Raw genomic sequence first — 13376 nt, forward strand, 5'->3', positions numbered from 1 at the left:
AAAGGTTTGCAAGTATTAACAAGTAGCAATGAGTATGGAAAGGATTTCTGGGCACTACAGCTCCCTGTACAAGCCTCTGTGTGGCTGATGCTGTATYGGTTTTGCCCAGCAGGGATGCATGGACAGTTTAACCTTTCTACAAATGTTGTTAAAACAACAAACAGAGCCGAGGCGGTGGGTGAAGCCAATTTCCAAGAAGATGGTTAACCCATTCTCCACCTCCCAGAGAGGAAAACTGCCCTGTGCACAAGTGTGTGACACTTGGTTACCTCTCACCTGCTAAGAGTAGGGGTAAAGGTAAAAGTTCACTCCTTCCTGTGAGCTAAGGAGGTGTCAGCTGTGCTGTGCAAAGCACCTGTCCTGAAATAGCAGTGTAACATATGCACTGGAAAAGGGTGAAATCCATGCCCTGAATAAAGGCACCTCCTGCCTGTCAGACCACTGAGGGGAACACAGGTAAAGTCTTGAATCCTGATACCACCACTCCCCATCCCAAAAGAAGAAAGGATTGGTCTAAATGTACAAGAATTCCAGGATCCAGTACAAGATATCAGAAATATACTCTCCTTTCCTCATTCAGAGGGGACAATCACAACAAAATACTAAAAGCCTCAGATTTCTACAAGACAGAAAACTGAAGAGTGTTTTGAGGCAGCCACAAGCCCTGAACTGCTCCTCCACAAAGAGGGTAACACTGGCACCTGAAGGGCACCTGTTCCTGGCATAGCTTAGCGCAAGGAACAATCAGCAAGAAACAGTATTTGAAGCCAAGTTGGAAGCAGATTTGAGAGGTGYTTGAGAGGTGTTTTTGTTCAATATGTACAACTGTTCTGGGAAAAGCAAAATTACAGGAGGAGGGTTGGGTGGGGTGGGATATTCCCCTCTTTGACACAAGCTGTCACTGAATCAAAAGCCCACAGCAGGAACAGTGATGTGGGATTACAAAAAAGGGTGGAGGGGAATAGATATGCTTATGAGAGATAGTGGAATATTTCCTGCCACATGTTTATAAGAAAAGATTCTAGCTGTATTCAGAAAGCATGCAGCAAAAAATCCTCAGCCWTTAATCTGACCAGCTCAAGACATCMATTTCTTAAGAAAACATCACAATCCCACACATTCTAATATTCAGCTATCACTCCAAATCAGCAGTTTCCCAAATCAGTAAGTCACTAGAATCAGTTAAGCATCTTGCAGAAYCACATCAGAGCAGAGAGCAAGTTTCTTCAGCATTTGCAAAGACCTCGAGTGATCCAAACTGAGGTACTAATCAATTAATGACCCCCAGCTCTTGAAAACAAACCAATCAATTTTCCTTCYTCTGTCACAGGAATAACAACTGGTTTTTGCAGTGATACACAATGCCACTGCACTCAGTGAGCTCCACTCTGCTGCTTTAAAGCAAAAGCAGGAAGTCGGAACAGAAAATTCCTAGGGAGAAACTCTGCTGAGACACRGCAACTGGCAAACTCGTCCACACTTCCTGCTAAAATAATTCCTTGCCCAAATGAGACTTTTCCCTCCCCTCCAGCCCATTTTCTCTCTCTGCAGGTGTCCCCAAATACCTCGAGCAGCAGGRCAGTGTTGCTCCCCTCCGCTGGAGCCAGCAGTGTATTCCACAGCAAAAAGCTAGTGGAGAATGAGCACTGCCACTGTAAATAGAGGATCAGAGCCGGTCCAAGCCAGGAGGTGTGGTTTGCACTGCTCCCTACGCATCTCAGCCCCTTTCCAACACAGCCTAGTAGCCCTCAGTTCAGAAAGCAACACAAGAAAACCTGCCCTCAATCTTGCAAGCTAAATTCCTTGTAATCCTGCCTTGCTCGCAGCTGCAAGGAGAAGGGCTTGTTTCTGAGCTGCCTTAGGCAGGAGGAGAAGGGGCAAGAAAGGAGATGATCTCTCATCTCACATTGAACTCACTTTCCCTGAGAAACTCTAGCTGTGCTCGTACTTATCTTGCTGCCTACCCCCCATCCAATTTCAGCCAGGGAAGGGCTGGAAACCACCCCTGCCTCAAGTTTAATTCCACTTTTTATGAGGCAACTTGTTTCACAAAGAGAAGCACAATGAACTYAGGAAAAGAGAAAAGCAAAGTGTAAGGTGACAGGGCAAAGAGCCCTTTCCAAAGCATCACAAAACACACACCAAGGATGGGGTGCACATCCCAGGACTATCTCACTAAAGCAGSCAGAGATGCCACCCTCTATCCTGCCACTGAATCCAACAGCAATCCCCAAAAGGAAGCAAAGCCACCCCCGCCTGCTGACAGCTGGAGATGCTGATGGAGGTCTTGTGGCTCAGTGGCAGCTCCAGAGACTCCAGGCAGCATGAAGATGCTCTCAGCTGTGTCAGCTCCCACTAGCTAAGCCTGAGGTTTCCTCAGGAAAGGTGACAAAGAAAAGGGAAAAAAAAGAGTTGGGACCCTGGCAGGCTGGCTCTTCATCAACTGGTAAGCCCTTTTCTCACCCCTACCCCAAATGGCTCTTTGTGTCAGCCCTCAAGGGCAATATTTGCCCAGAAAACAAGCTTTGCCATAACAAGCCATGACCAGGAAAGCCTACTCTCTACAGAGAGGAAAAAGCCCTCTTCCACCAGTTCCTACTGAGAAGTCTCAGCTGGTATCTGAACAGCAAATACCTCATAAACCTGCAAAGACAGCACCTCCAAATAGCCACATTAGCCCAGCCACAAGCAAATGGGACCTGCAGAATGCAAAGGGTTCTTCCCAATTATTTTGAGACAGTTATTTCAAAACCCAGACTAAAAGCCTTCTACAAACCATCACAATTGTCTTTCCTACAGGTTTAACAAGGCCAGAGAGCTCCCCTGAGCCATCTGGGAGGGCTCTGTGCTAGCAGAGGGCAGTTCTGCTCCACTCAGGGCAGAATGAACACCTCCATTCTTCACAGGCTCAGCTTTGCCTCAGCTGCAGGACCCCAGATCTCTTGGGGCAGGCTGCAACAGTGGAGCTGTAGAAAAACAAAACAAAACAAAAACAACAAAAAAAAAACAAACCAAAAAAAACAAACAAAAAAAAAAAAACAAAAAAAAACCCAAAAAAACAAACCGGCCCCCAAGCAGGAGAGTTTACTCACCATTCTTAATGCTGACCCATGATCTTGGCTGGGATGTTACTAGAACAGCACAAAAAAGGGAGAAAACTGCTTTCCTGTATCTTGCACCCTGACCKGTCTCTAATCTCCTCCTGGGGTTCTTTATTAAGGTTCTCTTAGCACTGACCACAACAAAAGAGCTTATAAAACACAAAAAAAAATCTCCCAAATCCCCCCGCTTTGGGGGCACATTAATGAATCCTTAGTGTTACATGGATAAAGGTCAGGACATGCAAAAAGTTATGGTTCCCATAGTAATGCTAACTCAGCCACACTGCACACCCTGTGTATTTAGTGGTACACATKGAAAAGAAAAGGCTTCATCTACCAAGCTTAAAAGGTCTTCGATTCAGTAAAGACACTTGAAAATCACCCCTCACACTCATCATTTATTGTTCAGAGCAGTGGATTTTGAGATTGAATTGGATTAAGCCAGTCTCAGCATCACTACAGCTCCCCATATCTGGGGCAATAGTAAGAGCTCTCGAGCATGATTACAGACTGAACATGATTTGCCCAGCATGAACAGAGGAAAGGGATCCAGGCATCAGAGTGGCTTGAACCACCAAATCGCAGTCAGCACAGATTCTGCACTTGGATGCAGCAGGGACTTGGTAAGGAGAGAGGGGAGACAAAAACCAACCAGGTCCCCCACACCCATAACCAGTAGATGTTAATCCATTCCTATAAACACTCATTTATTTGGAACCAACAGCTTGAGATATCCTGCCCAGTATCCCGCCTCACAAATGGGGGAACAGGTGAACTACAGCCAYGGTGACCTTTCTCCAGCACAAATCTGTGTATTGCTCTGCTCTCCCAGCTCCRAGGACTTATCTTTGGGCTTTGCATAAAGCCCACACCACTCTTACAAGAGGGAACAGCCACAAGTGGTCCATTTGCATTTAGCAGTTTCGACWGAACAACCAGATTTGCATGGGAAGCAAAAAAGACTCTGTGCCATAGGAAATTCATTAAATCAAAGAGGTTTGAGCACCTCTACTGGAGCAGAGGATTACCCCTCTGGCTGAGTGCCTGGGAGAAAGGGAAGGTAGAGCAAGCACCTTGCAAACTCCTTAAAGAGGCAAAGAGGGTAAGGAAGAAGGAAGGTAGCTCTCAAGCACAGGAGCAAGTGTGCAACAGAAGAACTGTGTACGCTTGTGGGGCCACCAACATGTCCTGCTTGCCTCCAATAAATATGAATTTTTTTCCTAATTCCCATGTTTTCAGAGAGAAGGACAGCGTTCAGGACAACAAATACCTCAGAACTTCAAAGAAGGAGGAGGAGAGAGAACCACTGTTGCTGAAGAGGTTTTCCCACACAGGCCTGYTTGGAGAGCACCAAGCTGGTGGAGCTGTCACGGAGCACCACCCACACCACTGTCGGCAGCAGACCACAGACACAGGGACGTGAGGCAGAAGCCCTTCTGCCCACAGGATTACTGGTGGCTGTTCCTTCACTCACACCCCTCAGACAGGCCCTTGCTGCCACCATCCCTTGGGGTACACTCACCTTTCCTGCAGCACAAGTCTCCAGGTTTTAAAGCAGCTTTGCCACCCTCCCCGCAGCTGAAGAGCCTGGTTATTCCTCTGAGCTGCACAAATTCCAGTCAGCATCTAGCCACACCTGCCAAGGGTAACAAGGTTTTGGTCGTGCTTTATCTTATCTAAGCAATGATGACGCTTGTCTTTCTTCTTGGGCAAAGCTCAGTAGCTCAGCACCTGCTGAGGAGGGGAGCTGGGCAGAAGCCAGGAGCTTCAGCCTTCAGAAATTCTCTCCAGAGCAGGATGGCTCTGCTGGCCTGTCTGTCCCACCCCACGAAAATCGGGCATTTAGTCCACAAATTAGGGCTGTGAAGAAAATAAAGCTCAGCAATATTTACTTCTCATCTTCAGCTCAGGTGCTGTCACAGGGACACAGCTCACCTTCCCTAGGCACAGCCCCACTGGTCCTTGCCAACRGACAAAGCAATATTTTATAGGGAGTCAGACCACTTGTCTGGAGAGAAGACTTCAACATCTGTCATGCTGTCAACCTATAGATCACCTACCACTTCAGTTCCCAGCTGGACAATGAGGTTGGTTTCATCCTCTTCATTTTCCAGAGGGGAGAAGAGGAGAAACTGAGGCAGGTCAAAGTGTTGCACTCACAAATGTTATGCTCAATGAGATAGACAGGAATTCAGTTCTTGTAAGAGCAAGGGCCACCAAGTTCCTGTAAGATGTGTTAGGTCTGTCTCCCTGCACTTGCACCTCTGCCCAGCTCCCACCATGCTCAGCCAAGGCTTTACAGCTAGCCTGAAAGCCTGCTGTCTCCTTCTAATCCTTTTTGCAGAGGCTGGACTCACCTAGCTATATCCCAGCACAGCTGAAGTTTTCCCAAAAGGTTTGCTTTCCACAGSCTAAATGACATATTTAGACACTGCATCGTTTTATTTTTAACACAACACACAGCTACCAGTTCTACTCCTCGAAAGGTCTGCAGACATCCTGCCTGTTCCTCATTGGAAGAGCTTGAGGTAGGAAGCAACAAACAGATAGATATTGTTACCTTTATTGCACAGCTACAACAATTAGGCTTTTTTTCAAACCTTCACTGCGCTGCTTTACTTTTGTCCAGCACATGTGCTAAAGGCTAATTCTTTTAAAAAAAAAAAAACAAAAAAACTGTAGTATAGGTCTTAAGAGCCTTTATTCACAGTCTCATCTCTCCAGAAACACGGGTTGCCTCAGCCGATGATACCTCACCTGCTGTGAGCAGGGATAACTTTGCATCTGCCAGGATCTTACCAAAAACACMAGCTCAGTCCAGCCCCAAGCCCACACAGTGCTGGACCACCACAGGAAATCTCAGGAGGTTCACAGCTGCCAGGCACATTTTCAGAGATCTCCTGCCATCCCCAGAACACGAGCCTTTCCTGCAGGGCTTTCAGGTGTGTGTAATCCTCAGGCACCAGTCTGAACCAGACAGTCCCTTCCACCTAGATGGGGGAGTAACTGATGCAGAAAAGGATACCAAGTCTCGTACCAGCACAGAGATTGAAGCTACAGAAGCAGAGGCAAGAGCTCCTCCTTCAGATGACATCTCTGCTAAAWTAACTGCAGTCACTCACTTCACTAGATAGAAAGCAGGGACGTTACAAGCCTCCTTGCTCTCAGTCTTTTTACTTGACAGACTTTCCTCCAGTTATGCCAAGCAGATAAGAAYAGTGTAGCCTTCCAAAGCATTGCACCATACCTCATTTCCTCCAAAACAAACCTATGATTAAAGCCACAATTTCTAAGACCACAAAACAGTAATTTTTTTCCAGCTGTAGTGCTCTGTGACACACAGTTAAGAGAAAAGAACTTGGTTTAAAAGTCCACAGGATTCAAGACTCATTACCCCAACCTGAATGAAGCACAGAAAAGCCCACCACGGCTCCAGACTTCATTAGAGAGTCYACAGTACCACAACCCACCCACGACACACAACTGTTTTTGGTGGGGGTTTTTTTCTCCCAAAGCTCACAATAYTCATTTTTCCACTTGAGGCATCTAGGTCCTGCAGTCAGCTGAAATACTGAGATTCAAATGTTCTTGGCAGCTTATACAGACAGTCAGAAATCTCGAAGACAATCAGAAATCAGCTGCAGAAAGCAAATTAAGAACATGATTTAAAACAAAAACAAAGTTATGCCATTCCATGGGTTTTGGTTTTTGGGGTTTCTTTTTGTTTGCTTGGTTTTTTTTGTTTTTTTCTTCCTAATGTCTGGCCGATGGTATTTAAAAGTTTAGCATTGACAAGCCTTTTGAACATTTGGCCAGAGGAGATGTGCTCCTCACCACAGCAGAAGCACATGGGAATGCTTAGTAGATCCACCCCATTTCTCCTGGCACAGCTGCAGAGGTCAGTTTTGCTTTGCAAACTCTGCATTAAGGCCATGCAGGAGGAAATTCTTCTTGGCATCAGCCAAGAAATTAAAGGCTGAGGGTGCTGCATGAGGAAAAGACAACACTGCTAGAAAAATATTAGGAGGGTTAATGAGGACATCCACACTACCACCCTTTCAAGCTGTAGGTCTATGGATACTGCCAAGGATACACAGTGACAAAGGACAGACACTCTTACTAATTATTCCAATTCTGCTGCTCTGGTAGGACAACAAATRAATCATTAGAGATTCAGATGTACCAGTAAACCAAGTATTTTCACCTCAGACTTTTTATGGACAGCAAGCCAAGGCATCTGGCAGGAACGAGGGAGACGCTGCTCCACTCAGTGGAAGATGACACATTTGCTACAKCTGAAGTTTCTTGTCAGTGTTCTTAAATCCAAGATGAGCTCTTGCAAGCAGGAGGGAGGAGAGGAGGAAGGATTCAATCCCCAGGGCAGCTTTATGAAATAAAAAAGATTTAGACAGTGAGCAGCTGTGTTATGGAAACAGAGCCTAGTTTGCTGTACGTAAGGATCGATAACCTTAAAGCTCTCTGACCATGAAGAGCACTCTGCATGCAGCTGAGTCCATGTGATTTTTGTCGCTGTCAATTGTCCTCATCCCATTAATTTATTTTCTGAGGCTGCCTGGCAAAGCCATGAGGAACAGCAGTTCCCCAGCACTGTCTGTGTGCTGCTAAAGACAGCCCCACATGGAACTGTCCTTTGAAGCACCATCTTCAGATCACTAGACAGTAGGGTCTTGATTCATCCCATGCATCAAACTGGGGTGTGGGGGAGAAATTTTTCTATCTGATGGTGACAAAATCACCCAGCAGGCTTTCCAGTTGGACAGTTCATACTAACCACTGTAACCTGCCACAAGAAGCCAAGAGAAGAGCGATGCTACAAGGAATAAGAATATTGTTTGCCCAACAATGTAGTTTCAGAGAYATTTTATACCATCTTATGAAGGATTCTAAAATTTTATGTCTCAGGCCACACATCAGTCTYTGTGGAGCAGGGTGTCCTGGCAAAGTGAGGATTCTTCCATCCCAGCTCACTGTAGCTTTTCAGAACCTCCTCTGAATAGGCCAGTGAAAAAACAGACTAAACTGATTATCTGTTKGATCTAGAAAAGCAATTTCCATAGCCATCAGGAGATGTGTGTATGTATGTATAGATAGATATATATTCATCTACATATAATTATGTATAATCGACATATATATAATCTATATCTACATATAATTACTAATACGATCCTCAGAAACAAATGTAGCTCTAGAACATGAAAAGATACATTTGCCCTGAGCCTTCCTAAGACAAAGCCACAAACTAAGGTATTCTAAGCACCCCTTGATGCAGAACAGCCATCTTGTCCATCAGAATAACCAAGAACTCAACAGATCACGACTAAGCAAGCAAGCTATGTTTGGATTACCCTGCCTCCTCAGGATATTCCTGTGTCTGAGGCTGGCCTCTTTTCCCTTCAGCTGTTTTCAGGAAGTCCTACAGGAAGGGCTTAGGTTCAACACACAAGTTCACCCAAGTGCATCCCATGCRCACAAGATATTAAAGAGGCCACAGCCTTAGGAGAGGGAAAGCTGTGGTATATTTTTCCTTCCAGAGGAGAAGCACCATCAACGCAGATGCCATAGGAACCTGCAGCATCCTAAGGTGGCGCAGTGCAGTGTCATCTGCACTTGGACCATGGCAAGAAAGGATATTCCCTGAATAAAGAATRTTGAAGAAAGTAAAAGAGAAAATCACAAGGTCTCTGCTCAGGTCCAACACGCAAGACCAAAGTTCCGTGACCTCATATCAAAGGAGCCTGCAGACGTCACAGCGACAGAGGAGAAGAGAAGGCGAAAGAGGCAGCAGCTCCCCAGCCCGGACCCCAGCAGGGCAGCATTCCCGACCCCAGCAGGGCAGCATTCCCGACCCCAGCAGGGCAGCATTCCCCACCCCGTGGCAAGGCCGCAGCTGCGCCTCAGGAGCGCTGCGGGCTGGGGAAGGCAGCGTTGCACAGGAACGCGGATGCTCCGAACCCGTCCGTCCCCGGCGAGGGACTCCGACAGCTGGGGACGAGGCCGGTGTGCGGCTGTGGCCAGGGAGAACCCCGCAGTACACAGGGCCCTACAGCCCCTCAGGGAGGTGCGGGGGAGGTGAGGGTGCAGGTGCCGGCGGGGCCCTTCGCTGGGGCAGCCGCTCCCCAACACCTCGGCTGCGGATCCCGGCCGGGCAGAGCCGGCAGCCGCCCCGGGGAAGGCACCTGCACCCGGGGCACCGCGCCCTCGCCCGCCGCTGCCGGCCCGGAGCCCTCACGGCGCTTACCTGGCCCGGCGCGGCGGGAGCGAGCGGCAGCTGCGGCCGCTCTGGAGGGAGCGGAGTCACCGCTGGCGCCGGGGCAGCCCCGGCCGGAAACGAGCGGGGCCGCGGGCGGGCGGCCGGGCCGAACCTGCCTAGCGCCGGCAGCGAGAGCCGGGCCTGGCCCCTCCTGCCCCTCGGGATAAGCGGCACTGCCCCCGCCCCGAGCCCCAGCACCCTCGCCCGCCGCTGCCGGCCCGGAGCCCTCACGGCGCTTACCTGGCCCGGCGCGGCGGGAGCGAGCGGCAGCTGCGGCCGCCCTGGCGGGAGCGGAGCCACCGCTGGCGCCGGGGCAGCCCCGGCCGGAAACGAGCGGGGCCGCGGGCGGGCGGCCGGGCCGAACCTGCCTAGCGCCGGCAGCGAGAGCCGGGCCTGGCCCCTCCTGCCCCTCGGGATAAGCGGCACTGCCCCCGCCCCGAGCCCCAGCACCCCCGAGGGACGGCAGAGCCGCGCACCGGCCCCGCTCGCGGCCACTCCCCCCCGGCAGAGCCGCAGGCAGCGCCCGGGCGGCTTTATGGAAGAAGGATCATTTCCCCGATCAACAGCACCGGAGGCTTTGTTATTTTGCATTCACTAGAGGTAAAAAAAGCTGTTTACTTTACCAGCAGCATGCTATAATGCTAATTACGGCACTTGTCCCCGTCACGTGACAGCACTTAACAAAGTCTCTTCCTAAAGTTTTCGGCTGTCAAAAGCCTGGACAGAGAGAAGCCCGAGCCCTGCAGATTCCACCAGACACGCAGAGCGCCGAACCCCAGCCTGTGTGGGGCTCTTGTCGCTGCTCCGGGGGATCCCAGCTGCGCAGCCCGGCCGCGGCTCCAGACTGGCCATGCCCAGATCCCTGGGCTGGCACCAAGGAAAGCCCCGGTTTTCCCACTGCCCAGGCACCAAGGAAAGCCCCGGCTTTCCCACAGCCCAAGGGCCGGCGGTTTCCATGTGCTCCAGCTGGACAGTAACCGGGGCAGACCTCGGTGTGTGTCAGAATAAGCAGACACACAACAGCGGTCCCACCTATTTCACCAGCTGGGAAACACAGCCTCTAGACACAGGGGTCAGACTCCTTAGGAGGTGGTCCGGTGCGGGAGAACTTTCACATTTGTGAACAATTTTTTACTAACCCTTTGACAGCTGCCAAACATCTGCTATTCCCACAAGAGGGCGCTGAATTCCTCCCGGAAAGTCGGGTTTACCACAAAGCTCCAATAAACAGGCTAATAGTATTTGGGGCATTTTGGCTTGAGTGATTCTGTACTGGACCAAAATGCACCCTTTTTCCACCTCTAGGTTATTGCCCCCTTTATTTTGTACTGATAGATGTTTAGCCTGAGAGGAATTTGAATGGGCTTGGGCCTAGCAAAACAAACCTACATCATACAGCACATCCAAAAAAAATTTAATAAACCTTTAAACACCAAGACAAGCAGCCTACCACAGCCAGGTAAATATATTGAGAAAGTTTTTATTAGAAGATATATTTCTGCCAAAATAAATAGTTACATTTTCTTCAGCAAAACATTAGAAAATAGAAACAAGAGGAAAAAAAAAGCATCAACAATTTAATACTGAACTTTTAAAGTGACTGTGAACACTACTTAGTGATATTGCCATGTAAATACGCAACTYGTGTATGCTATTGCTGGTCTAGTTGCTGCTCTGACACCAGTAATTTCCACAGGATCTCCACATGTGYTGTGTGCTTAAGGGTCTTCTCAAACTCAGGGGCAGCAGTGGAGTCCCAGGACACATGCAGCTCGAAGAGCTGCTTTACATGCTGTTTTCAAGAACAAGAGAAACCCCAGAAAAAAAAGAGGTATTTATTTCAAAATTACATTTCAAAGTCTTCCGTTTAGAATTAGTTTCCTGCTCCCTATGCAGGAGGGCTGATGTGGATCCACAGAGTGAGATGGATGCAGTTAGAGCTGTCCTAGTGGAGCTGCCTGCAGGTTGGAAAAGGAGCAATGTCCCACCAGTGTAGGCAGAGGAGGGAGAGGAGAGGGGAGCAAGTGCTGCTGCACTCAGAAAGGCAGACACTGCAGGGACAGACAGGCCAGAGCCCATTGTAAAGGCACAGTGTGTGTTTGGCACAAACAAGCTGGCTGATGTGGCAGCCAGAGGAGGTGGCCCATTCTCACTGATTTAAGAAGATGGAAACAAAGCTTGAGAAGGCTGTTGGCAAGGCCATCTGACTTTGGCCACCCACCACATCTGGCATATGCTTAGTAGAAATGGGCCCCCCTGCCAAGGCAAAAATACAGAGATTTTCAGGTATTTCTCCCACAACCACTTTGGCAAAAGTGAGATTTCTTTTCCCCAAGGAAGTAGTGAATTATTAGATAATTTTTAAAAATTAGTAAAACCACTGGGGAATATATAAAAGTACTAGGGACACCCCAGTGCTGGCAGACAGCAGACTCTCTTTTTTTCTCTCTGGTCTGAGTGTTGCAGGTACAGAGCCTGCCAAGAAGCCATGAGAAAACAATTCCTAGGTCCTGTACATAGTGGTCAGTATTTTCTCCTGTCCCTTGAAAATCAGCTTGCAACAGTGTTAGCAGTGGGGCAGGCAGCAAACCAAACCAATTACACTACACTACTCGTGGGTTACAGAGCATGCCATAGGCATGGACTGTTGTACACAAAACAACTCTACAGTGTTGTACMGGTTAGGGGCTGGTTACATGCACAGCAAGGTCACCACTAGCCTTGTTAAAAGTAATAACACTGGAAGGAAGAAAAAGAAGTGGATTCCTGAATGCACACACCCTTTATGTGAAACAGTGGAAATGGCAAAGGTTGGGACTCCTGCAGGAATCCAGTGAATGCTATAAGGACCATTAGATGTGGACTGCAAGATGAATTTTTGTCCAGGAACCTCTCACTCACCACACACTGGAGAGCAGACAGGCCCTGGCAACTGCCTGCTGGGCTGCCCAGCCACCCATTTTGCTGAAGAAGGGACAGAYTGCACAGACGACCTTGCTCCTATGGACTATGAAGTGAAGGTTAATCAGCAATGGCTGCCCAGAAGGTAACTTTGCACACCATGAGGTACACACAAAACAAAAGGTAGAACAGTTCCAGTGAGCACTATCACAATAAACCCCTCCATATCCAGTTCAGAGYCTATCACAAGGTTTCCAGTGATTTCAAGAGTGGAGTCTCATCTAGACAAGGCAGTACTGCATAACAAAAAGCTATTCACAAGCTGACACAGCCCTTTTTCTGCATCAGTGGGAAAGGTGATCTTCCTAATTCCTTCTTCCTTTGCAATCTGTGATGATTGAGCAGCAAGAATTTCAAGCAAATGGATGAAACTTTTCAAAAGAAAGATKAGGGTAGTTTGAGGTATTTTTGACAGATCTGCAGTTCCTTTATCAGAGCTCAAATCCATAAAGCCAGTGAGCTGTCGCATAATAGCCAATGTATCACTTGGGGAAGAAAAACAGGCAAAGAAAGGGTTAATACAGAGTGGTGTTTCCGCATTATCCTGGGGAACGCAAATTAACATAGAAAAACAAACTTCCTCAATAAAGAGCTGTACCTTTATTTTTAAAGCCAGGCTTTGATTTGTGGTTATAGTTTGAAGTGTAGAGAAGTTTCTCTTTGAGAAGTTAATGTAATAAATTAAACTACAAATGAGGTGAAACACAGAACAAAACTCAGTCCTTTTACCAGGCATAGCTGCTGGTCTCTTGAAATGCATGAACCACAATCCCCAAGCCTTCTGGATCAGAGCACTGGAAGACAGTGGCATCAGCCCAGTCAGCACCAGACCAGTCAGTTCTGATGCAAAAGGCAAGGGATAAGGGTGCCAAGCTGCAACTTCTTAGCACACTCTGTTGCCAAGAGTATTTTGCTTCATAGTTTAGTGGTTTACATAATCAGTCAGTGGTTTTACTAGTCCAGGAAGAAGGGATAAAAAATAAGTGGAGAAAATAATTCAACTATATATTAACTAAAAAAAAAAAAAAAAAAAAAAAAAA

General features: G+C 48.0%; 2 protein-coding genes across 2 annotated transcripts in view; both read right to left on the reverse strand.

The window, feature by feature from the left end:
• The window catches only part of CRACR2B (calcium release activated channel regulator 2B), a 38661-nt gene extending 33917 nt beyond the window's left edge, over window positions 1-4744 (reverse strand). Inside the window, exon 1 of the mRNA XM_057371442.1 lies at window positions 4624-4744. Within this exon, the coding sequence (XP_057227425.1) occupies window positions 4624-4727 (104 nt within the window). The 5' untranslated portion in view covers window positions 4728-4744. The remainder of the gene's footprint in view (window positions 1-4623) is intronic.
• The window catches only part of RPLP2 (ribosomal protein lateral stalk subunit P2), a 118004-nt gene that overhangs the window by 68973 nt on the left and 35655 nt on the right, over window positions 1-13376 (reverse strand). The window lies entirely within an intron of this gene.

This window comes from Malurus melanocephalus, unplaced genomic scaffold (genome assembly GCF_030028575.1).
Source record: "Malurus melanocephalus ecotype Western Australia unplaced genomic scaffold, MMel_1.1 scaffold_147, whole genome shotgun sequence".
In the NCBI taxonomy this organism is placed as follows: Eukaryota; Metazoa; Chordata; class Aves; order Passeriformes; family Maluridae; genus Malurus; species Malurus melanocephalus.